At 29.3% G+C, this 27,370-nt stretch overlaps 4 protein-coding genes across 4 annotated transcripts; 3 read left to right on the forward strand and 1 right to left on the reverse strand.

Moving 5' to 3' along the window:
- Window positions 1-8,600: 8,600 nt before the first annotated feature.
- LOC114193126 (uridine kinase-like protein 3) lies at window positions 8,601-16,448 on the forward strand. Its single transcript, XM_028082829.1, has 15 exons — window positions 8,601-8,746; window positions 9,468-9,628; window positions 10,519-10,610; window positions 12,298-12,367; window positions 12,934-13,052; window positions 13,384-13,480; window positions 13,874-13,953; window positions 14,267-14,461; window positions 14,572-14,655; window positions 14,750-14,810; window positions 15,303-15,363; window positions 15,556-15,649; window positions 15,726-15,798; window positions 15,997-16,079; window positions 16,174-16,448. Exons 2-15 carry the CDS (start codon window positions 9,478-9,480, stop codon window positions 16,345-16,347), a joined length of 1,434 nt encoding a protein of 477 aa, XP_027938630.1. The 5' UTR covers window positions 8,601-8,746; window positions 9,468-9,477; the 3' UTR covers window positions 16,348-16,448.
- A 1,593-nt stretch (window positions 16,449-18,041) lies between these two features.
- Window positions 18,042-20,287, forward strand: LOC114195199 (fructose-bisphosphate aldolase, cytoplasmic isozyme 1). The gene is made up of 3 exons (XM_028085590.1): window positions 18,042-18,265; window positions 18,503-19,185; window positions 19,706-20,287. The coding sequence occupies exons 1-3, from the start codon at window positions 18,238-18,240 to the stop codon at window positions 20,066-20,068; spliced, it is 1,074 nt and encodes a 357-aa protein (XP_027941391.1). The 5' UTR covers window positions 18,042-18,237; the 3' UTR covers window positions 20,069-20,287.
- Window positions 20,288-20,695: 408 nt separating this feature from the next.
- LOC114195200 (uncharacterized protein At1g08160-like) lies at window positions 20,696-22,114 on the reverse strand. The gene has a single exon (XM_028085591.1). The coding sequence runs from the start codon at window positions 21,811-21,813 to the stop codon at window positions 21,118-21,120; it is 696 nt and encodes a 231-aa protein (XP_027941392.1). The 5' UTR covers window positions 21,814-22,114; the 3' UTR covers window positions 20,696-21,117.
- Window positions 22,115-23,885: 1,771 nt separating this feature from the next.
- Window positions 23,886-24,824, forward strand: LOC114192987 (heavy metal-associated isoprenylated plant protein 47-like). Its single transcript, XM_028082672.1, has 3 exons — window positions 23,886-24,076; window positions 24,159-24,237; window positions 24,501-24,824. Exons 1-3 carry the CDS (start codon window positions 24,071-24,073, stop codon window positions 24,782-24,784), a joined length of 369 nt encoding a protein of 122 aa, XP_027938473.1. The 5' UTR covers window positions 23,886-24,070; the 3' UTR covers window positions 24,785-24,824.
- Window positions 24,825-27,370: the final 2,546 nt, after the last annotated feature.

Raw genomic sequence — 27,370 nt, forward strand, 5'->3', positions numbered from 1 at the left:
TGTGAGGGAGAGTTTGAAATGAATTGAGAGAGAGAACTTTAATTTTGAACGTTGGTGTAACCGTCACTCCCGTGTTCACGGCGTCTTAACGGCGCCCGAGTCCTATCTGACGTGGCAACTGTGGTCTCAGTGGGACCCACTGAACGGTACGTTTCGCCCTGAAACGTCGTACCAACATTGTTTGTGCCTTTGAAATTTTCGTTTTAAAATTAATGGAATATTAAATATATTTTCAACAAAATTATGTGTTTTGTATCTTTTTGTTTTATGTTTTAACTATTTATTAATGATTTTAATCTGCAGACATATATTGACATGGTTATAGTACATTAATTAAGAAATTACATGTTCGGAAACAATTTTTAATTTTCTTACTTAAAACTATAATATTTTGAGAATCTCAAATGATTCGATTTACCTATTTTGTTAATGAACCCTATTTAAATTTCATTGATTGTAAAATCAATCAAAAAATACTGTTAATATGATTTTGTTTTATTACAAATAATAATAAGCTTGTTATACATAAGAGTATACAGATTATTTATGGTTTGCGTGTGTACATTAATTACTCTAACTAACTTGCATAAAGAATTAATTAATAAAAGCATTTATGGTGGTTTTAATATTTTTAAGTGTTTATAAATAAAAAACCATTCTTATATGGATTTACTGTGATTACTATAAAAATAATACAAGCGTTGTAAAAGTTGGTTTATAATATGATAACTATACATAAATACTTTACGGTCACCAAAGATTCATCATTTAAAAAAAAATAGTTTTAACGGTTTTTAGTATATTTATTTAACTTTTACAAAATTATGAGATATGAAAAGAAGACATTTTATAATTTTATTTAAAGAATTTTTTAATAGATAATGTCACTATAAACATTTTAAGAAAACGACGTTTATTACTAAAAATACTAATTGTAAACGTAAAAAAAAAAATAGTTTTCCGTATGTTTTTTCAGATATATTTTGTAAATACTGACTATTGAAAATAAGGATTTTATAAATAAGAGTGAGTGGGCTATAATGTGTACTATGATTAAACATTATAAAAATATGAATATTTACGAAATTTTTGTTTATGAAATATATAATTATATTTTTTTATTATTCATAAATTCTATTTGAATTAATAACTAAAATTATGTTTTTTTCTTCTTTCCAGGTCTCTTAACTTTAAATTTATTGAAATAATACCATTAAAATCAATCAATATATTTGGAATTTTTATTTATTTTAAAATATATAGTTTCATGATAATATTATCTTTAGAAATTTTTTTAATGCTTGAAAAAATACATATAAACTGAAGCAGGTTCTCTAGATTCCAATTAAAGAAAAATTGATTTAAATTTTTACATATTTGTGTTACTAAAATTTGTGTCTAAAAGTAGTAAAAGAGAGATTACATGTGGGACCCATAGATTTTGAAATACTAACATCAGAGCCAAAATCTTCCAAAATTCAAATCTCTTTCGAACGTTGACTGTCCAATTTAAATATTCTATGTCTTTGTCTTTTATCTCAGTTTTAAGTCCATTTTATTTTATGATACAAAATAATAATTTTATCTACTTTCTCATTTTTTAAATTATATTCCAACTAAATTGAATAAATTTGAGTAAATTTGTTTAGCTTATACGAGTATTTGTATGTTTTTACTGCCATTAAGAAAAAATAAATTTTTTTACAGGTCACACTATAACATATATAAGTGTAAAATTTGGGTGGTGGTATAACTTTAAATATATATATATATATATATATATATATATATATATATATATATATATATATATATATATATATATATATATATTGATAAAACAACTTTTAGAATCTGAAGCTTTTTGTAGCTTTTGTAGATCGACTAGTTTTTTTATCTATCAACAATAACTATAATAAATCTTAAGGAGGGAATTTTAAATGTGACATATTTCTAATTTTATTTTACCTTTATTTAAACAAAGATAAGAGTTAAAAAATCGCACCCTTTAATTTCGTGATTAAATTCATATATTTAAAGAAAAATGTTTTGAATTTTACTCATATAAACACTATATTAATTAATTATGTGTACGTGAATTAAAAATACTATATTTATTTATTTATTTATAAAATATAAATCAAAACATATTAAAATTTAGAACACAGACGATTTTTAATATTGTATCAATGTTTATTAGTATAAAAATATTTAATCTTATTCAATTTATTTTTAATTTCACACTCATCATAATCATAATTATTTATTTTAATTAATTTATCTCTAATTACATTGTTTACTTCATTCCATGTATCCAAATGTATGGAGTCCTTTCTTTAGATTTATATTTTTGTTATTACATTGGTTTATAACTTTCTAACCATAACTAATTTTTTTATTTAAGGTCGTCATTCCAATCCTTGTTTTTTCTTTATTATTTTAAACATTGTTCACTTGTAATTCAAAGAAATATATAAAAAATGACCAAAATGAAGTGAAAGAAACTTTTTTTTATTCGGTGACCTAGGATAAAAGAAATTTAACTATATATTCTATTATTATTATTTTATATATTCTATTATTATTATTGTATAAGCTTCATATTTGTTTTGTTTTGGTTTTGGTTGTTTATAAATTATTAATAAAAGAAAAATCACATATATTTATAATTATTATATTTTGTGATCTTTTGAAAATTACATCCTCAGTTTTGTTGGCAAATTATTTCAAAAAGGTTAACTTTTTTTATATTCTTTTATTTAATTATATTTTAAATAAAATTTTCTTAAAAATTTGTTTAACTTCACTTGAAAAATCGTAATTTTATTTTAAAGGAACCATCTTTTTGTCTTATGATATTTCTTTGATAATCTATAATAATAATAAATAGTAATAAAGAGGACTTCCTTGTGTCCACATTTCATAATACCAATTTTACCCTTTATAATATAATTATTTATTATTTTTTAAAATTAATGGTTTTTTTGACCTATTTTCTATAAAATTGTTTATCTTATTTTTTTTTATTCATCAACAATTAACTTTTCTACTTATTTCACTTTATTTTTAACGTTTCACTTCATTTTTAATAAATATAAATTTATTTTATATATTAACTTAATAACATTACATTATTTTGCTAAGATACTATCATTCATATTTAAAAAATACGTATACACAGATGCGATAGCGCTTGTGTGTACGCTAGTGTATATAATAAGTTTCTCAAGTAGATCTACCTGACCTTAAATTAAGAACTGGGATACTAACAATATATTTGAAATAAGAAGTCAATTAAATACAAGAGATCTTGGTACTATTTTTAACTAAAAGTTTTAAAAAGTAATATATATTTTTTTAAAACTCATTTGTCTCATAAAACAATATTAAAAACAATCATTTATTTATTTTTTCTTTATATGTGTAATTTAGTCATTAATGTAAGATTATTACCTAAATTTGGATGAAGGATTGTATGAAATTTTAATTATCTAGTATTGGTTGTGTGTCACCTCTAAATTTTTGTTATCGTAATTTTATTTTAAAGAAACCATCTTTTATATAAAAAAAGATTATCTTATAATATCTTTTAGATAATATATATGGTAAGTTTGTTAAGTAGATGTACCTGAACGTATGAGTTAAGAATTGAGATACTGAAAATAAATTTGAAATCATAAGTCACTTACATATAAGAGATTTTAGTACTATTTTTAATCAAAAGGTATAAGAAGTAATAAATTTATTAATTTTTTTCTTTATATTTTTTATTTTTCTTTTAAAAAATGAACAATACTATCGTAAAGAGAGCTTATAACACTATAAATATAACATACTTCAGCGTGTTCCATCATCCAAATCAAAACAACAGTGAATCATTGAGATAAAGCACACCGTGAGAATGAAGAGAGTGTCTACATCAGTTTTTTGTTTGGCAATTGTGTTACTCCTCACAGTTGCAGCCATGAAACCAGTGAATGGATTCAGTTGTGTGCAAGCAAAACTCTCATTGCTCACATGCTTACCTTTTCTCACCACAAATCAAGAGAGTCTGTCAAGTGCTTGTTGTAATGCGGTGAGGAATGTGAGAGCTTCAGCACCTACAAAATCTGAACTTCGTGAGGCATGTGATTGTCTTAAGTCAACCGCCAATGAAACTCCTAACCTAAACAAAGACAAAGTTGTTCAACTTCCTAAATTATGTAACGTTGATGTGGGTTTTCCCATCTCCAAAGACATCGATTGTAGCACGTAAGAATTATTTTTTATATATATTTTTATTAATTTATACATACTCGTATCTCTCCTTCATTTATATATATTTGTTCACATTTTTTTTGTCAGGATCTCTTTGTGAGCAAGAGTTTAAGGATGAAATGAGACATTGAAAACTGCTAGATTATGCTTGGAACTTCCTTTCTTTTTCATGAGAAAAATAAGATTGTGTACTCAACTCGTGTAGAATTGGCTTTTGTATTAAAAATAATTATTACTGAATAGATATATCGATTAATAGTATTTTTTTTTTAAGTTTGAGATATCTATCCAAACAAAATAATCAAAACTATAAACAATAAATTTATTAATTAAGTTTTTGTTAAGTATTACTGTGAATTTTAATAGCTAGGCTGAAAGTTTAAAATTCATTAATCATTAGTTGTTATTTGAAATTTTATTAATATATAAAAATTCAAAATATGATACCAAATTTATGATAAAAATATATTTTATGAAAGATGTGAAATCAGCTGATGAAGATGTTATTAGGTTACATCATACATGATTATGAAAGAAGAAGAAAAAAATCTTAAATCAAATTAGTTAGTAAATAAATGTGATAGGCTATCTTAATCAATAACAAAAGATGAGTATACCCGTAAAATAAGAATCCACTAACATGTTTTTAGAAATTTTCAAGGATCAATTTTCTTTTTTTCTGTAACTATTAAAATATATTATGTTTTGTCTTAATAATTTATACATCCGATCTAAACATATAGCATATATAAAAAGAATGCTTAAAAAATAAAAAAATAATAATACTTCATATGAATAACTTTATTTTAACCAAATTTATTGAATTAAAAATATATTTACTTTTACTTCTCTCTTTATTGTTTTTACTATTTTATATGTATTTCTTTAGATTATAAAAAGAACAGTGTTTAAAATAATATAAAATAAAACGAAGTAAGATAAACATTACAAAAATTTAAATAAATATATCGTAAGCTAGTATATTTAAAAAGAATAAGACTTATAAATAGTTTAACCTAACATTTTCATAAAATGAAAATTCACTTCACTTCTTTATATTTATTTAGATTTTTTTTTAATATTTGATATAGTTTATATATATATATATATAATATTATTAAATTATAATAATATACTTTCCTAATATAACCATCAAACCAACTACCTTTTCTATTTCTACATAAGTAAACTTTTAAAATAAAGTTTGTTCTTTATTTTTATTCTTTTACTTTTCAACTTTTAAAATGTGAAACCTTTTTTAGTTTCACTCGTATTTCATTTGTTACTATAAGTTCAAAATTGTTTGAAAATACTACAAAAAAGGTAATAAATAACTTATGTATAATATTAAAAATGAAATAATGAAATGTGTTTTAAATTTTGGTAAAATAGCCTTAAACCACTACTTATATAAAAACCGACGTAGATAATGCGATCCGGATTTCAAAACATGATTTAATAAAATTTATTATGTTTACAATTATTGGCTTATACAATAATTGAATAACTTTTATTCAGTACCTAATTAAAACAGAAGAAAACACTCTTTTCGATTTCAACAATTTCGATTTTCAAGGAATGAATGAGTGCAGCATGAGTGGGTCCAGTGATGTCTCTGTTGGGACCCAACAAGGAACCACATGATCAATATTATTTATCTTAATTTATACACTTTTTTACACACTATTAATTAATTACAAATATCATTTTAAAAAATTAATACAAACCCAATTCATCATTAATTATAATATTCATTATGTTGTGAGTATGTGTATAATATACCATTTACTCTCACTCTCATATGATTAATAAATGTAATGTAGGTAAAAATTAAAGAATAAGAGAGGAGGAGGAGGGAGAAAAAATAATACAGATGATAAAGTAAAGTATTTCATTTTTATATATTTTTATTCGTTATTGTTTAGCGTTGTTATTGTTTAACCTGTTAGATTCTAAGTGATGTAAAATTGATTAAAATTTATTTTTTAAGGTAAAATCAATATATATTTAATTTTCAAAATTAATTAAAATTCACAATAATTCTTGTTTATGCGTTAAATAATTAATTCTAATTAATTCTTCGACGCTTATCAAACATCATAATTGTTTCTATTTTATATATTTATTGTTTTGAAGATAATTTATGGAAACTAAGAAAGTATAAAAGTGAAAATTACCAACAATAAAGATAATTTACTAATAAATTTGACCTCAAAATAGTCAAAGCTAAAAATGAGAAATGTAAAATCATTTTATTGATAAAATTTACAAAAAAAAATATCCATCAATAATAACAATTCTAAATTACCTATAATTTTGACTTACAAAATTTATCGATAAATATTTAATGATTGATATTTTTATTGATAATTTAAATTATAATTTATCGATGAATTTATTTTTATTGATAATTTTTTTATGATAATTGCATAATTTATTGTATAACGAAGTTTTGTCATGTTTTTTTTTTTTTAAATCAAAATTTTATGTAATGACATGACAGCTATATCTAACTTAAGCTTATCCAAAAAATAATGTTGTTTCCTTATTTAAATTAAAAAATGAAATAAAAGATATAACATGTATACGAAAAATAAATAATTATTTTTACATGTATAATACTTCTTTTACTTACATATAATTTACATTCATATAAAATTAAATAAAAGTATTTATGTCATTTGAATATTTATCTCAAATGAAAGTAAATTTTTTTACTATATTGTCTTGGACACTAGATGAAACTACAAATATTTGTACAAATTATATAATATTAAACACTAATATTCTTTATTTATAGAATGTTAAACCATGTTAAGACATACTAATATCCGAATTAAATCATCAAGTATTAAGCAAAACTTCAATTTTTACCATACTCTTACGATCACAACTAAATATTAAATTTAACCGTCACATGCATTTGATTATAAGCCACATGCAATTCAAAATATTATGTCCTACACAAAATAAAGAAAAAAACAAACTTACCCACTTATTAAATGCGATTATCTATTTCAATTAGATGAATGAGTACAATTCTTTGCTATGATAAATATTGTGATTTTTGATATTTTAAAAGATAAAAGATAAGGATTAGAATTCTAAATATAAAGTAGAATAAAGTTTAAAAAACTAAATTCTAAAGAATAATGATTTTTGAAAAATAAAATTTTATTTATAATCTTGAATATTAATTAATTAATTAATTGAAAATCATCTTTTAAAAATATTATTATTCTTAGACTATTTTTCAATTCGTTCCAAATTATATAATATTTTTTAACATAAGACAGACCATACTGTTTATTATATAAAATATATTTTTTTTTTGCAAACAATTTACATTATTTTTATAAAATTTAAAAACAAAACAAATCTATTATAACATTTGAAAAAAACCAAACATTAACCTGAAAATAAACGTGTACATTTAAAAAATTAATCTGAGGAGTTTTTTTTTTTCAAAAATTAATTTTAAAAATATATACTTATGGGAGTGAAAAATAAATTTGGTATTAGAAAATAATTGTAAAATGGGAGTGGTGAATGAAAGTTGTAGAAGGAAGGTTGGTAGAGACATGAGATTCAGTGCCGAATGAAATTTGACGCTAAAAATTTCGGTGACAGCACAACGCCTAATACTCGTGTTGTGGGGTCCTCATTTTAGAGACTTTTCTTCGCTTACTCAACTCTACACAACACAGACCCACTAACCAACCACACTCTCCTGTCTCATCCCAATTCTTCTACGTAACACATTTTTCAAAAATATATTAATTTAATAATTAATAGTATTTTGATTACTAAATTATGTCATCTTTTAAGTAATTTTTAAATATTAAAAATAAAAAAATATAAAATTAATTAAAAAATAATATTTAAATTATAAAAAAAAATTGTCAAAATTTAGCAGTAAAAAAATTATTTTACTGATTAATATGTCAATCATTACCTTACATCAGCACCTCGTTTAATTACGTTATTGCATCGCATCACAATCATCAAAACCTAATCACACATTAATAGGATCTATTAAGCATTTATTAACCACAGGGATTTAGAGAATGCCCGACAAAACAAAATTGCACTGTTATCAAGGAAAAACAAAAATGCAATGAATTTTAATATTTAATATTTTCAATAGCATTCATGAAAATATTTAATGGAATAAATATTTTCTCTTTAAAATTTAATTACATATCCAAATTTTGATTTCTTGAAATGGAGTAAAAGGAACAAGGTATTTTTTGTTGTTATTTTCGATTTAATTTGAAGTGGAGCCGAAATCAAGATTTCTTTATCTCTTTCTGTTTATGGTTTCAATCGACGTCACTATATATACAAACAGCACGATAAAAAAGGTGAAAAGGCAGCGCCAGAGAGAGTGCACCACCGTATGCTGCTGCTATATATTCATTTCCCCTTTCTTTCGTTTTTCTTTCACTCCGTTCCTCTTTCGTCTTCCTACAATTCTTTCACTTCAAAGGTACGTTTCACCTTTCACTATTTCACTATTTCGATCCTCTCCGCATTTCGTTTCTTCTTTTGTCTGGATCTGGATTTCTTCACTCAGAAAAACTGCATTAATCCATTAATGGCTGCGCTCTCTCGCTTCATACTACAATGGCTGCGTTTTTAATTTATCTGTTTTCTGGTTTGGTTGCACGCAAATGTATATAAACCTTGAAACCTCTCTGTCTCTCTCTTTGGCTGGAGTGTTGTTACGTGCACCGCATGGTGATGGAATCATGTTCTTTTTTGTCCATCGGATCGGATGGAAGCGTCTGATGATGTTGATGATGTCTGTCTTGAATAGTTATTATTTATTTGATAGATCATGCCATGGACAGAACGAATTTTCACAATACTTGTTTATACTTCTTTTGTCCTTTAGTTCAGTTCTTGAATATATAATAACGCTTTTCTGATTATTTATATGTATAACGCTTTAGGAAGTGGCAATTGTTAAGATTCTTGGATTCTTGTATGGTGTACTGAAATCATCTTTTAGAAGGTTTGAATGAACTTCATCTGGATGGGTGAATCCAGATTAAGCATTACTGTTAATGTGAAATGGCTGTCTTTGATTGATCCAATCAGCCCAGATACATTGGAAAACTGTAAAAACTATTATTGTTATTATTATTATTATTACTCATATTCTTCTGTCTTTTATTGAGTCTTTGTTTGACGTTTTATTTTTCTAGGTCTTTGTCCATGGGAACTAAGTCAGCTGTGGATTTAATGGAGTCTTCATCTGAGGTTCACTTTTCTGGAGTGTACATGGATGGTATAGATCAAAGAAACGCTGGCACAGAGCAACCGACTACTTCTGCAACCGACATGAATAAACAACCATTCGTGATAGGTTTGTTTTTTCATGGCAACCCACCTATGCGGTCATAAAATCACATTTTTGTCTATTTGTGTCATGGAAGTCAAAGTGGGCACTTCTTGTATTAACTTTGTCTTTTTTCTTGGCCCTCATCTATTGTACAATAGTATACTAAGTATACTAAGTATACTAAGGATCTGGTTGCTATAAACTGAGGTTCCAGACTCCATGTGTGAATTCTGCTGTTTTGTTAAGGCAGAGGAATATCACCAGTATTCCTTTTCCTCCAGCATTAGCAAATGATTCCAGTGAGCCATTAGCTTTTGTGGTCAAGTGGAGAACAACATTACCTTTGAAGACATTATTCTTCAATACAATTTTCTTGAAACAGAAGTTTATCTGATTGTGAAAGATAAACTACCACCAACTCAGAATTCATATTGGTTGTTAGAACATGAAATCAGAGTCGTCATACTTGAGAAAACTTAAAAATTCACATCAAATGAAAATACTTCCCTTTATGTTAATTTCTAAAAATTTTACTTTTGATTTATACATAAACTAATTTTAGTCTTATTTATTTTTCCTCTCTAGTAATTATTTGTGGAAAAATTGATCCAAAATGAACAGACTCTAGGTTCTTGCACCATTTCTCCTGATTATTCCTGGTACTTTGTCATTCTACAGTTTTGAAACTGGGGCTACCTCACACACCTAACCCCTAATCATATAAATTAGAGCTTCAGGCAAACTGGCTTAGTTAATATTGAAATTTTATTTGTTTCAAAGTTAGAAGCAGAAGCTTTGAAAATAAGATCTTGACAGCTATGGATGTCTCATTTTCACATCTTAGCAATTTTTATTAGGTTTCTATGATTCTAATTCCTTTTCTATTTACTTTTTTTCGATTGTGCATGTGATAGGTGTTGCTGGTGGAGCAGCCTCTGGTAAGACATCAGTTTGTGATATGATTATTCAGCAGCTTCATGACCAACGAGTTGTACTTGTTAATCAGGTATTTATAATATACAAAATACTAAGAGTCCATTGCATTTTGAATTCGAGCAGAAGAATAAATAAGAAGAAAATAGAAATGGATGAGATAAATGATAGAGATAAAAAAGACACAATAAAAGATATGGAAAAAATGGAGTGAATTTTTTTATATATACTTAGTGGTGATTAGATTGATAATTTATAAGTATTTAAGTATGTGACTCAAACATATTTACGGAAAACAGCCAGTAGTTTTCAGTTTATGCTTCAGGGATTATAACTTGTTAGCACCGTGTATCCTCCTATATTTGAATTCCCTTAGTATTTTGTTCGGTCATATTGTCCCAGTGATATCCCAAAATCTTTTGAATAGATTGTTTTGTTGATCTTTGTTCTGTACTATTTTCAATTGAATATTGACATTATGTTGGGCACCAGTATTGTGTTGTTCACCACCTCTTTTGTCATGAACACGTATACTTTTCTCCCTCAATTTCCCAAACAATATCAATGATTTTCTCACCAACAGAAGTCACATTGGAATAGACCTTGTTTAGTTGACAAAAGTTAAAAGTTCTTCGGATATGTTTTCTAACATTTTTTACAGTTACGGCCTCTCCAATGTAGGTGCTCTTCTGTCATTATAAATGTCTTGTTTTTTGGGTGTTGCCAAGCAATTTTCATGGGTTGCAAACAAAGCTTACTTGGTATATAAAGCAATAGTGCTTTCTACTTTTTAATAGAGTCTAATTAATTTCATAATATTGAATATTAGTATATATATGTTTTAATAAAAGGTAATTTACTTTTATTTATCATTTAATATAATTTATATTTTCATAATATACTTCTTAACGTTTTTTTAAGTTGTGATTAATTTAAAATTCATTTTATAGTTAGAATTATTAGTAGACATTATTTTTTTTCATTATTATAAAAAGTAAATAATAGACATTAGTATATATATAATTGTTTTCTGTGTTTTCTCCATTTTAAATTTTGAAATAAAAATTTATGTAAGTAAAAATCATTATATATTTTTTATTCTAACAAATGACATAAAAATATTATAAATTAAAGTGAATATCAATAATATAATATTAAAGAACGGTCAAATTTTGGGTCATTTTAGGAAAATTTATTGACTTGGCGGATTGGGAAAAACATTATTGAATTGCTTACGGTAAGAAAAATGAATAAACAGAATTAATTTCATACTAATTAAGAAAGTCAGTTAATATCGTTCAATTTTATTACTCTCAATTAATATATATATATATATATATATATATATATATATATATATATATATATATATATATTAAAATACACTATTGGAATTTGATATAATAAATAAAAGCAATTCAATGAAAATAGAATAGCCATAAAAAGAATGGTGTTTCAGGAATATTAAATAGGACTAATTATTTAGATTTGTTTGCATTTAAATTTCCTACATCAACTTTTTTCTGATATTTGAATTTAAATGAAGTATAAAATATTTATTATGACAACTCACGTGAGTTGCTTGAATGATGATCTTAACCTTTTTAGTTATTTATTTATTCATATATTCTACTTTTGCTTTTGTATTTTGGTCTTTTTACGTTTTTGAGGTTTCGTGTTTAAGAATTAGGATCGATGAGTTTTATTGCACTCGTGGTGGAATGCCAAGAGGAATAAATGAATTACTTATTTTACAACAGGATTCATTTTACCATAATTTGTCCGAGGCGGAACTTATAAGAGTACAAGATTACAACTTTGACCATCCTGGTAAGTTCAATTGTAACTCCTTATTAATTAGTGATTTGCTCTTTACATTAAGACATTATAAAGGGCCTGGTCTTACAGTTCCCTATAGATATTTAAATTTCTACCAGAACAAATCCATTTCATTTAGTGGGTACAAACTTCATCTTTCTTACTCTCAAAATACTTCAGGATATTAACATTTGAAAGATTTACGTCATAATTTACCTCAAAATTAAGTGATTTGAACTTAAAGTTTTAACGAAGTTTCAGAGCTAGAATATTCTCGAATTTAGCCTATAGATGAGCATGGTTGGTGCAACCGCTGCAAATTCATGTCACAGTGTTACTAAATGTATTATGTGCATCATGAGCATTCTAAAGGTTGAACAAAAGTTCATATAATACTAGACTTGAGTACCTAGGGAGCATAATTATTAGCTGAGCCCACTTCGTAATGGTAAATATAATACACCTAATAACTGATAAGATAGCAAATTTAAAAGCGTTTATCTTTTTTATATATGTAAATGATGGTCCTTGGACTTTATAGCTACTTTATTTCTAATTCATGTTTTTGATATCATCAGAAGCTTTTGATACTGAGCATTTGCTACGTGTTATGGACAAGTTGAAGCGTGGCCAAGCAGTAGATATTCCGAAGTATGATTTTAAGGGTTACAAAAGTGGTGTTTTTCCAGCGAGACGGGTATCTCATATTTTCCACTTTTTATTAATAACTTTTACGCCACGATCTTGGAATGCTTAACAAAACAGGCTAAGACTGATATAGTTCACTACTTTTAGTTTTTGTATCATGATAAAGAATTGTTATTTTATTTGTATAGATCAAGCAAAAATATATTAGGATGACATGACAGCGATTTTCTTATTTGAATTTGAATAGTTTGGTTACTAATGATTGCCAAATCGTGCAGTATATATGCTTCTTGTGCAGTTTTATTATTTCCAGCAGAGTGAAATTTATATGCATTTTTTTTCCACACTTCCATTTTATGTTGGTTTAATGTGTTTTGCAGGTAAACCTGGCGGATGTTATTATTTTGGAAGGTATCCTTGTTTTCCATGATCCACGAGTACGGGCATTGATGAATATGAAGATATTTGTCGACACAGGTCCTTTATTATTTTATTTCCATTATGTTTATAGCGTACTGTATTCTATTATTGTGTTTCCTGTGGCTTTGATATTTCTTACTTTTTGTAGGTTCTGTTATCATACTCATTCCTTTTAGTCTGGAGGGCTTAAATTTCTCCCTTCCTAATTCACTTTGTGATATAGGAGAGTGGATATTCTTCGCATTATCTAAAATTGTTCATGTCCTTCTCACGTGCTAATTGACACTATCTTTGCCTCCCCCACCCATTTTATACCGGTTTCCATTTTTATCAACGATTGCATTTGTCTTCTTTCTGGCTATTTTACAGGCATGCATACTTTTATATTTTATGTATTTGTTGCAATACGAAGTTATGCTGTCATTTAACATTATGAAATGTTCAGTGCAGATGCTGATATTCGCTTGGCGAGAAGAATTAAACGGGATACTGCTGACAATGCTCGTGATATTGGAGCTGTGCTCGATCAGGTAGCTACTCTCCAGCCACACCAATTGCGCTTCCATTTTCATACTTTGATTGTCTTTTGTTTTTTTTGTTTTGCTTTTGCCTTCGTGTTTCTTACATTCACTGCATTTCAAGACTTGGATATGCTATTTTAGTTCATGTTGCTGACAGACTGTTATGCAATTTCATTGATTAGAAAACTTGTAATTACTCTGTTTTGTGAACTTCAATCTTTAATGATCTGTTTTTTTGGTTTTGTTAATAAAGCAGGCTATTATATTCCCTTTTTAGTTTACTGTATATTGTTAGTTACTGATTCTTGTATACTTGATACAGTATTCTAAATTTGTGAAGCCGGCTTTTGATGACTTTATTCTTCCCACCAAGAAGTATGCCGATATCATTATACCCCGTGGAGGAGATAATCATGTAGCTATCGATTTGATTGTACAGCATATCCGCATGAAGCTTGGGCAGCATGACTTGTGTAAAATATACCCTAGCTTATATGTCATTCAGTCTACTTTTCAGGTATCCCTTATCTTTTGTTGAATTTTTTCAATCATCCCTATATGGCTAGAGATCCAAATTTTGATTTTGCTACTGGAGGCTGAATAATCAGGATAATTGCTTCGATGCAGATACGGGGTATGCATACCCTGATTCGGGATTCTCAAACAACGAAACATGACTTTGTATTTTATTCTGACCGTTTGATTCGTTTGGTATGTAAAGGGGGTTCATTTGCTGCTTTTAATTTCAGTGGTGACATGACATTTTCTTTAAGCATTAATGATGAAAATTTTCTCACTTGAAAAGGTTGTAGAACATGGCCTAGGGCATCTTCCATTTACGGAAAAGCAAGTAATCACTCCAACTGGTATGCTGTTCTTTTTCAATCATAATTTTCTTGGCTAGTATTATATGGACCTCTAATGATGCATTATTCTCTTCTCATTTTACTTGAAAGTGCGGTTGGTGATGTGCCTGTTGGGTATATTTGGTTTCTAAATTCTTTCTGTATCATGTCACAAAAGTTAGGAGGAACATGGACTACATGTTTCTAGCCTTGTTTTAGAAATGTCTAACTTATGTTGGACCTCTTGGAAGTGCTAGATATCATTTCTGCAGTCTGAATTCCGAGTCCAGTAGATACTTCATAGAATGGGAACCAAAGGGGGTATCGTGCATTGTACGGTTGAGAGACATGTTCTGCTCATGATGTTAATTGCCGCAATTGCCATACTAAAAATGATAAGCTTTCGTGGCTGCTTCTTAGTTGACATTCTCCTTCGAACATTCAAAATGTAGAACTAGTTTGTTTCATGTCTTACTTTTTTATGGTTTCAATTTATACTGTCTTTTAATGCAGGATCGGTTTACAGTGGTGTGGATTTCTGTAAGAGGTTGTGTGGTGTCTCCATCATCCGGAGGTATTGTTTTAGTGTAGATTTTTTTTTTCTACGAATATCTGTCATCCTTGCTATAGAGTATTGACTAAAATATGTTCTTTCCTATTCCTTTGTTTGATTTGTTCCTATGATGATAATGTAATTTTAGATAAATAAGAAATAATTGCTTAGAAAAGAAACTGTCTTTAAATTTGATATACGATCCAATCTCAGTGGCGAGAGTATGGAAAATGCTTTACGAGCATGCTGCAAAGGCATCAAAATTGGGAAAATTCTTATTCACAGAGAAGGTGACAATGGTCAACAGGTTCGTCATCTGTGTGCTTGGTTATATATGCGTCTTCATTTCAGGGTCACTAACTGATCCTTTGATTATTGAGCAGTTAATATATGAGAAGTTGCCAAAGGATATCTCAGATAGACATGTATTGCTTTTGGATCCTATCTTAGGCACAGGTTTGCATTCTCATCATGTTTTTCTTTTTCTTTTATTTTTTTATGGTGGTTTTTATGTCCTAGGTTGAATATTTTACATTGTGTAAATAAGTATATGAAAAGTCAGCAATCAGCTGCGACTTATTAAGTCAAGTAACAAACAGTTAGCATAATAAGGATATTATTGATTTTTCATTTTGAAAAACATTTCATCTTTAGGTAATTCGGCTGTTCAAGCAATTTCTCTACTTTTAAAGAAGGGTGTACCAGAGTTCAACATTATATTTCTCAATCTGATATCAGTAAGTTCTTAATGTTTGTGGTTCCTCAATATATCACTATATCTTCCCATAATTTTGTAGATAATGATTTACATATATGCTCTCATATTGTCAGGCACCTCAAGGTGTTCATGTGGTCTGCAAAAGCTTCCCAAAAATAAAGATCGTGACATCTGATATTGAAATTGGTTTGAATGAAGATTTCCGTGTCATACCTGGCATGGGTGAGTTTGGGGATCGGTATTTTGGAACAGATGATGACCAGCAGGTGCTGCTCCCTTCACACTAGTTATACTCGGTCACTCTGTTGGTTTCGATGTATTAAATCACTCTGTTCTAAATCAATTTTGATCACAATCCTTTAGTTTTTACAATCAGACACTTAGAATATTCCAATGCATTTTTTTTACCATTTACTGTTATTCCAGAATTTTGTTTGAGTTTATTCTTTGTCGGGTACTGGCTTGTCAAAATTCATGTTTATGGAATTCAGGGATTTGTACTTTTATATATGCATAAATGAATGTATAAGCTCTTAGTGTAATTTTGTTCCAGTTATACAGTATCTTGAATCCCCTATGTGCAGTATAGAGAGTGTAAATTGCATATGAAGATGCAGCTTGAGGACAGAGAAAAAACAAATTAAAAATCCAAAATGTGGCCGAAACATTCATTTTCTGCAAACAATTTACCTATTAAAAAAAATGAAATATGTTAAAATGAATTATTTGAATAGTTAGAATGTAAAGTGGTGAAGGAGTAATGTGATATGGGAATAAAATATAAAAGGTGGAGGATACGAATAAAAAACAAGAACAATGTTAAAGTCGGGATTTGACCTTAATTCAAGAAAAATGGAAATATAGTTTTTTTGTTGGTAGAGAAACTCTACAAGGCTTTTCTAAGTTCTTTTTATACTCTCTTCGCATTTCTTTTATCTTCTATCCGAGCTTTTCCGTGCCTTTAAAAACAAACAGGGTGTAAGAGTTAATTTGATTACAAGATTATGGAGCATATTCTAGTATTTACAAGTAAGTATCTAGATATTCTAGGATATTTTATATTTCAGAATTTTGTATGTTTTTTTAACACTACATAATAGCGGTTGTGCTAGGCAATTCTTTTAGGGTTAATTATAATTAACTAATAATTAGTCATACATCATGAAAATTACATCTGCAGAAATAAAATAAAACGAAATAGTATAACACTCTAACTAAAGCGAAATAAAAAGAGAATCAATTTTTAAAAATTAAACAAGAAATCTAGTGATAGGAAATTCCTGTTATATTTATCACTTTATTTCAAATTCTAAATCAATCTTCATATTCCTTAAACAACAATTTAGATTTTAGTATCGAGAATAACAACCCTGATTATTTAAACTATTATTGTAATATTTTATAATTGCCCAATTAAATGATATCCTAGACATGACCTTGAATTAATTATGATGAAACCGACAACGTTAGCACAGATAACAATTTACACGATTGGATGATAAAACAATCTTCCCATTTTTTTGCTAAGAAATCAGGAGAAAAAGGGAATGCCTTAAAAATTATAAAAAATGTCAGTTAAAATGCAACTATTTTGAGTGGAAAGAAATAATAGGACGAAAAAAATGAGATGCAATGATTAAGAAAAGAAATTAAAAATAAAACAAAAAATATAAAATCATTATCAAGAGTTATAATATATATTTATTTTCCTTTAGAATGAATATATATATATATATATATATATGTGTGTGTGTGTGTACAATTTCTTTGGGGAGAAGCCAAAGCCACCCCCACCAATACATGCAACTGTGCCCTGTTTGTATGTAATATATATATATATATATATATATATATATATATATATATATATATATATATATGTAGGTATGGATTGATATGATGTGATATATGAGAAGAGAGGATGAGGGATGAGAGAGTTTTCCTGAAAATATCCATTGCCACTTGGGCAAATGAAGGATCACTCGTTTCTTTATCCAAGAGTGATAACCTTCGTTAGGCTAATCACGGGACACGTGGTTCTCTTGCATGGCTTCCGTAGATACCACTTGGTATATTCCCTCCACACTTTTATCTATATAGCTTTCTTCTTCCCTATACTCAGTTTTCATGCTGTCATCCGTTATCTCTTTCCCGCCATTTTCAAAGCTTAATTAACCATGTCTGCCTTTGTTGGAAAGTATGCAGGTATACATTTACATCTTATCCACACTACACACACTTCAACTAAAACTTAAACAACTTAACAAGTGCATGGATTGACATGTATAAAGGTATCAAGTGACTAGTGTCAAATTATGTTATCAAGATTTCATGTCTAAGGAGTTTCACCAACTTCATGCAACTTTGGTTGAAGAAGTTAGCTCCTTCAACTTTCATGCAATGTTTTGTATGTTAAAAATTAACTCTTTATATGAATTGTAGATGAGCTTATCAAGAATGCCAAGTACATAGCCACACCTGGGAAGGGTATCTTGGCAGCAGATGAGAGCACTGGCACCATCGGAAAGCGTTTAGCCAGCATTAATGTTGAGAACATTGAAGCTAACCGCCAAGCCCTTCGAGAGCTTCTCTTCACCTCACCAAATGCTCTCCAATACCTCTCTGGTGTGATCCTCTTTGAGGAAACCCTTTACCAGAAAACCACCGATGGGAAGCCTTTTGTTGAGGTTCTTGAAGAGAACAATGTGATCCCAGGCATCAAAGTGGACAAGGGTGTTGTTGAGTTGGCCGGCACAAACGGTGAAACCACCACACAGGGCTTTGACTCTCTCGGAGCTCGGTGCCAGCAGTACTACAAGGCCGGTGCACGCTTTGCAAAGTGGCGTGCAGTTCTCAAAATTGGCCCCACTGAGCCCTCTGAGCTTTCCATCCAGCAGAATGCACAGGGCTTGGCACGCTATGCCATCATCTGCCAGGAGAATGGCCTTGTGCCCATTGTTGAGCCTGAGATTCTCACCGATGGACCTCATGACATAGCCAAATGTGCTGCTGTTACTGAAACTGTTCTTGCTGCTGTTTACAAGGCTCTCAATGATCAGCATGTTCTTCTCGAAGGAACTCTTCTCAAGCCCAACATGGTCACTCCAGGCTCTGATAGCCCAAAGGTAACTAATACTTTCAAAATGATACCTGACATTACTTGCTTGCTGAACAACCTTCTCTAGGAAAATCACTCACAGTGTGAAGACCAGTTCAGTAGTTATAAGAAGTGGAACTTAAGTCTAATTCAACCTTACAAAACTAGTTTGTAAGAGTGTGAGATTAAACATTAATGAGTGATCTAATAACGAGTGATACGATAGATCCAACAAAGAACAAATCTCGCTATGATAGGTTCAAACTTATGGTTCTGATACCATATTAAGAGATGGAAGCTTAACTCAACCTTACAAAACTGGCTTGTAAGACGAGATTTGCACCCACTTATATACTATAAACTTGTCTTATCTCTAGTCTTTATGGGATCTCCTACGGCTACCAAGTAAAGCTATTTATGAATTTTGGCTTGTTTAGTAATATTTTACTAAGCTATCTGGTTGTATTGGAGTGTGTTCTTTTCCTACCGGTCCTTTGCACCAAAAGAATATAGTTACTTGGAAGAGAATTTCATTTGTGTGCATGCAGGTAACACCTGAGGTGATTGCTGAGCACACAGTTCAAGCACTCCGCAGGACTGTTCCAGCTGCGGTGCCAGGGATTGTGTTCCTTTCTGGTGGACAAAGTGAAGAAGAAGCCACCCTCAACCTCAATGCAATGAACAAGTTGGAGGTGTTGAAGCCATGGACTCTCTCATTCTCATTTGGGAGGGCACTGCAACAAAGCACACTCAAGACATGGGGTGGAAAGGAAGAGAATATTACCAAAGCTCAAGAAGCATTCCTTGCAAGATGCAAGGCCAATTCTGAGGCAACTCTGGGAAAGTATGGTGGTGGAAGCAAAGCTGGGTTGGCTTCTGAGAGTTTGTATGAGAAGAACTACAAGTATTAGGCTTCCAAGAGTGTGTTTGTTTCTCTGTTTAATCTCTGTTTAATTTTCAATCCATGGTTTTTGATTCAGTCACGTTGAGGTACATAGGAAAACGTGAGAATTGAGAAACAAACACTGTAAATGGACTTGAGAACTGATCTGGGGTGGGGGCATTCTGGCATATATATATGATACAGTCTAAGCATTTGCTTCTGATTAACATGTTTATTTTTTGGGTTACATATTTTACAAATATCAGTTTACTTTATAGGAGCTAAATTTATCAGTTACCATTGTATCTCCAAGTTAATTACTGTCAGCAGCACCTATTTTAAACTAATACTAATGATAATGATTACTTAGCTTTGCAGAACTCAGGTAATTAATTAATTACCTCAAAATCTGCAGTGGTGTTAACCAGAAACACACGCAATTTTTTTTTTGTGTAGTCACTGATAATTGAAGGATATTCTGATTCTGCTATGTGCTGTAAAGGCCTTAAAGACATTATTTTGGGATGTGCTTAAACTATGGTAAATGTCTGCTATGAATATTCTGCATTAAGACATGATTTTGGCATATAAAGCGCACCACAATAAATTATGTATTATTTTGAAATCCTAGTTGATACCACGTCAATGATCAACCTCTGACAAGTTCTTTTCTGCTTTTAACATCTTTGCTTTAAGTATCTTACACAATCAAAAGGCATTCCAATTAGTGCAGCTGACACGACACAATTAAGGAAGCAAAAGAAAACAAAACCAGAAAGTTAATTCAACTCCTGCTTTCCGGAAAAGAAAACTACTCAAAGATAAATTTTAAATTCATCCTCTACATATTTCTGGTGTGGAAGGGCTTCAACACCCTCCACCCAAGTCTCTATCTACAAATGAAAACAATAAAATATCAATTAAAATCAAATGCTATCCTCTGATCTTCTCTTTCTTCATGGCTCACAAAAATCATATCACTGTTTTCAACACTGGTATTTACCATTACCTATACCTCCAAATAAAGTAGAAACCAGAAAGTAATGAACAAGAACAAAAAAATTCTACCATGTTGCCTCATCTTGATCTGCTTGTTATGCATTGTCTTGCCACTAGAATACCAGTTGGAGGACTAGTCATCTCTATCTGGCATATGGTATTCAGCCAGTAAGATAAATGGATAAGGCCAATATTGAACCTCACTTTAAAAGTTCCTCTTGCATTGTAATTGATCCTGTTATTTTCCACTTGCCTCTGAAGTTTCACACCAACATCTTGAGGCAAGAACACTAAGCTTGATATCAGGTTCACTGATTGCAACCTGGTTTCCCTTGGCTTCTGAGTAAAAGGCTTTACTTTCTGTGATGATACCAGTCTTTCCGAGTAGAAAAGCTCAATATTCAAGGACTCAAACCTCACCCCAATTCTTCTGTTAGGATTGGAGAAATTTGCAACGAGAGTGAACTCACCATTGAGGTACTGTGGTGAGTCGAAGTAGACTACATTGAGGCTTGCATTGGGAATGTCAAAAGTGGGATTTTTTGGCTTCATTGCAAGGTAGAGGATCAGTGTTGCAATTCCAAAGAAGATGAGTAGGAGGCTGAATATTAAGCACAGTATTGCAGCACACCATATGATTGGTTTGGTCCTTTGAAGTCGAGGTTGCCCAAGAATTGGTCTTGTGCTGGCAAGGGAATTTGATGATTCTGATCGCAGAGAGTGTTGAATCCTTGGTTGTTTTGGTGAGCCAAGTTCATCAACAGAAGGTAGCATGTTTGAATTGGTGCAGTGGTAAAATAGGCCAATGGAAGTGAATGAGGGAGAGAAAGAAGTGATATGTTTATTTATTGTAAATGGGGTGATGGATCAATGGAAGTGAAGAGGAAAAGAAGCTTTTGAAGTTGAGCTATGGTGCAGTGGGGACAATGTGTTTCTTTGGTATTGGAAAAAGGTGACATAGTTGAACTAAAGTTGGACCACATTGGTGTTTTAATCTTTAATTTTCATGCTTTTTGGTATGCAGCAAAGTTTGAGAAGGTCCTAAAGAGTGACTTCCACAGAGGCCAAACTTTGTAGATTGCTTATTCTCTAAGGTTTCAACCTTTGCATGGCTTAGACTTGGTCAAATATGCATGTGTAAGTTTGATTAAATATTAAGAAATAGATTTTAAATCTAACTCAATCTTATAAAACTGGTTTATAGAAAGAGAGGTTCACATCTACCACTTATATGATCGGATAATAATCTCATAGCAGATGACACGATAGACTTAACAAATAATAAATTTTTCGATGACAAGTGTTATAATAGATCCAACAAATAATAAATCTTGCTAGATAAGTTCTAAATCATGATTCTGATATTATGTTAATAAGTGGATTATTCGCTGTGGGATCTGTGAGGGCTTGAATTATGCGTGTACAGAAGTTATAGTATGGTTTTGTCCCTTGATATCAGACTTAGTACAATGCTGCGTTGGATGTTTAGGCACTAAGAAAGCAAGGCTGGTAGAAAGTGAGGGCAGCCAGAAAAGGTTCATGTTTCATTGAAACCAATGATTCAATCTCAATCAATCATGTTGGATAGTGTTCCTGCATTGCTGAGTTTTGTGCATAGTCTCAATCACAAATGGTTTGAATTACCTACAACAATTGCTCATGGTTTTGTTCATGTGTAAAAGGCAACACATTTTTTTTTTCTTTTATGTGAGTGAAAATGGATAAAAAATCCGCGAGTAATTATGTTAAGTGTATAGGTATAGAGAACGATCCAAGTATGAGTCAAAGTTTCACATTGGATAGAATAGACAAAATTAAACACTATATAAGAATAAAGGTCCATAATATCATTGTCTTAAGATTTTGGGATAAAACACTATATAATATTTAACTTTATCTATCTTATCCAATAAAACACTTTTCCAACAGTTTTCCACTTTAAAGCAAGAGGAGAGAGTTAAACGTTTATTCTACAACGCATTTCATGTATTTAGAAAGTTTGTTTCAGAAAATTCATTTTGGAATACTCGTTCTACAAGATACTATATATTAGGAAAATTTATTCTGAAAATTTTGTTCAAAAAGCTTGTTCCGAAATATAAAACACATTCCAGAAAATTTATTCTGAAAATTCTGTTTAATAAATCTAATAATTCCAAAAATTTTGTTTCGGAATTCTTGGTCTAGAAATTCCAGAAAACTTTTTCTGAAAGATTTATGGAACAAGCAATCTCTGGAAGTTACTTTTACGAAGGTAAATGCCGTTTTGAAAATTAGAGGTGCGGTTAGAAATTAAGGGGATAGCGAAAGAAAAACCCCAAATTCCAAACCTAATTTTAGTTGGTCCTAATCCAAATGTTATAAACTCTATATGGGCTAAAGTAAAGTGCTATATATCCATGTTTGAAATTAGGACCTCTTTATTTATTTATTGTTTTTAAAAAATAAAGAAATTAGGTATTCACATCGCACTAATTACGGTCTTGTCCCAGTATACCATGACAAAGAATTACCAAAATAAATCAAGACCAGAAAAAAGAGAAAAGAAGGACAAAATATTCTATTGATTAAAAATATTGAAAACAAGAAGAAAAATCAAAATCTCCTTACTATTTAACGTTTTTTATTTTCTTTTTGTCCGTTGAATGTTCTTTGGTGTAAAATGATTGGGCCTTCAAACGTTCAGAGATGCAGCAAAATCTGAAGTGAATATATATATATATATATATATATATATATATATATATATATATATATATAAAGCATGAATTGACCAAAAACTAATAAACACATTGATTAATCTTGAGTGAAGACTTGTACACATAGTGATTCTTATGTTCATACATACTTAGTCTAGCGTAATGTTCCATTTACCATAAGTCAACTAATAAACACAAAGAGTGTAATAGGGAGAGAGACCAAAAAACTTGTATAAAATGCCAAGACTCGACGCCACAAATTAAGCACAAAAACGAAGTTAAAATAGGTTTTCTTTCCTCAAACAACCCCTGAATCTGAATCATTTTTGAGAATGAAGGTAAGATCTTGCTTGAATAATTAATGCATTGACCTAACGTTAGTATATATTATCTACTTTGATTAGTTTTTCACTGATGCAGCAAAAGATAGTTATAAGGGTGTCAATGGACTGCGACAAATGCAGAAGAAAAGCCTTCAGAATCGCGGTAGATGCAAATGGTACATTTCTTTTCTTATTCTATTAAAAAATCTCTAGTTTTTTAGTCATAAAAATATCGTAATCATCGAAAAATTGTAGTTTTATGTATACATGACATTCGTCTTACACATATAATTTATTTGACATCATTTTTAACTCAAAATCTTAAAATTTTAAGACAACAAGATTATGAATTTTTCATCTTATATAATGTTTAATTTTAATGTGGAACTTTGACTCACACTTGTATTATTCTGGAAAATGTTTCGAATATTTGATGCAGGTGTGAGTTCAGTAGCTTTGGAAGGGGATAATAAAATGACAGTGACCGGAGAAAGAGTGGATTCAGTGTCCTTGGGTAGGGCGTTGAGGAAGAAATTGGGGCATGCCGTGATCGAGAGTGTGGAAGAAGTGAAAGACAAAAAGGAGAAAAAAAAGAAAGAGAAAGAAGAAGAAGAAGATGAAGAAAACGATGAAATCCTATTACCATGGTATTCATATGCACCGTATCCCCCAGCTGTTGCATGTGTTCATCATGAATATGATAGTGGCTGCACTGTTATGTGACCATTGTTATAATATATATTTTAGTTTTTTCTTCTTTCAATTCCTGCACTTCACCTAAACTCTTAATCTTAATGTGTTAGTTTATGATTTGTTAGTATAAAAGTTATAAGTTAAGTATCTAAACAGTGTAAACAACGACATACAATCACAAACATAAAAACTTATGATATTAATTAAAGGTATCTTTTATTTACTCATACTATAACTTTTTCTAATTAATATTATAACAATACTTTAAAAATTAAAGTTCATTATTTAGTTTTTTCCTCTTTGTCTATATCTCTTAATTAAAAAGGTACACAAATTATAATTTTTTCTTCGTGTGCTTCACCTTCATCTTCATCCACCCTATTCTTCATTGTACCAGCAACCAATCTCTACAAAATCATATTCACCACCCCGTTTCTCTTCGATCAGCTATGGTGTCACCTTATTATAATTCAAACTTAGACATCAATTTTTTATTTTTTAAACTTTCAATATATGTCGAAGGGTATAAACAAAATTTATAACATTAACATAAATTATTATATTATAAAAGTGCATTAGAAAATAAAAAGAAATTATATAACAATCATCAAAACAAAATTTTACATAATAAAAATAAATAATAAATAAAAATGTAAAAGGAAAAATAAAATGGTTTGATATATCATTGAATAAAATCACACAAAAATTAAAAAAATGTATAATTAAAAATAGCATAAAAAGCACCTTGTAAAACAAAAAAACTTTTCATATATCAAAATAATTGAATGGTCGAGAGGTAATCAAAGTTGTTTTAAAACAAAAATTTATCATCAAAATTCAGAATTAAACTTTTTCATGTGAACAAAAATAATTCATAAATAAAATTATTAAGAAGGGGTAAAAATTATCAAATGTGAAACCTAAATTAAATTTTATTATACAGAAATTGATAAAAATTATTTGAATATAATCATACGAAAACAAATAAATTGTAATCAAGGTTGTAGGTTGTGATAAAAGGAAAAAATATTTTAAAGTTTGTGTAAATTTTGTAAATATAGAACAAAACAAATAATTAGAGGAGTGAATGAAGAATATATATATATATAACTTGAAGTGTGGATTTTTCTCTATAACACATATTTTCGTAAAGAATAATATAATTTCCAAAATAACCTATCACTGTCCATGTGTTAACTATTGACTATAAAACTAATTGACAATAAAACTAAAGAGTCAATCGCCAATAGAATTAAAAAAGAAAACGAATCTTTTTTATTAGGTATTATGATTGATAACTCATTCTTCTCTTCGGTCAATTTTTTGTCCGTTTGGAACAATCAAAAGGAGCAACAAACAAAGGAGAACGGGTCGTTTCGTTTGTTACAACTTACAAGCCATGGAATGCGACCAAAATAAAATAGTTTTCAAATTAATTTGAATAATAAAAAATAATAAGTAAATTAATTATAATACTTTATTTTAAGAGTCTATAGGTTATAAACTATAAATTGTATGAATTAAATTTTAATTTATAACTTATGTAATTCTATTTACTTTTATTTGTTATATTTTATTACAATTTTTATTATTCTTGATTTTGGTTTACTTATTATCATTTATTTCAATTTTATAAGATTTCCGAACTACAGAACATATATCATACCTTTCAGAATGAGCTCTATGGAAGAAACTTTCCAACACGTGTTTTCCCAAACAAATGAAATTAATTCTAAAACGAGCTCTTAAAAATAAGTATTTTCTAGAATAAACTCTTTCTCTTCTTTTTCTTTTTCTCAAACAGTGCAATGAAAAATGGAGATTCAATGAGAGAGAATATTTTAATCTTTTTCTTATTAGTATGAGATAAACTTAGTAATAATGGGTGCAGGTAGAAAAAGCCCAAAACTTAATGGAATTGGGCTTAGTAGAATGGGCTGAAGCAATCCGCTAAAGGGTATTGTTTCCTGCACCTCCATTAATTTCTTCCTTCATCCCATCCTCAATGTGAATTTCCAATAATTTCTTCCTTCATCCCGTCATCGATGTGAAGTTCCAATAATATCATTATGGCTTCTAGTTTATAAGTATGAAATAAACTCAATTTTTTCCTTTTAAATTGAGTTTTTTCATGTGGTTACCAAATTCAACTATCAAACAACTGAATTAGAGTAGAATTGGTATATTTTTAGTATCAATATTCAAAATTCCTTTACTCTTTTTTTTTATCTTCTTCAAGTACCCTATTGCTTTATCAGTATTTTGGGTTCTTTTGAAGCAATAAGTCAATCCATTCAGCTAGTTTACTTCAACTATATAATATAATATACCTTTATCTTCAAGTTTTACACAAGAAAATTATACACCATCTTCACCAGAATTAACTGCATTTAGTTTCATTCCAGACTTAGAAAACAGTGATGCCAACAAGAAACACCAAATATTCATATTCTGGTGGCAGAAAGCACATCAGTGATTGATTATCAAGTACGAGTGAATGGTGCAAATGATTAATCAAAGATGAGAAACACGCAAAGAACGAATATTTGGTGACAAGCCATGAAAGGAAACCATCACAACTTAAACCCACTTTTACGCAAAGAGTATATCCACAAA

Source organism: Vigna unguiculata, chromosome 8, assembly GCF_004118075.2.
Source record: "Vigna unguiculata cultivar IT97K-499-35 chromosome 8, ASM411807v1, whole genome shotgun sequence".
Lineage (NCBI taxonomy): Eukaryota > Viridiplantae > Streptophyta > Magnoliopsida > Fabales > Fabaceae > Vigna > Vigna unguiculata.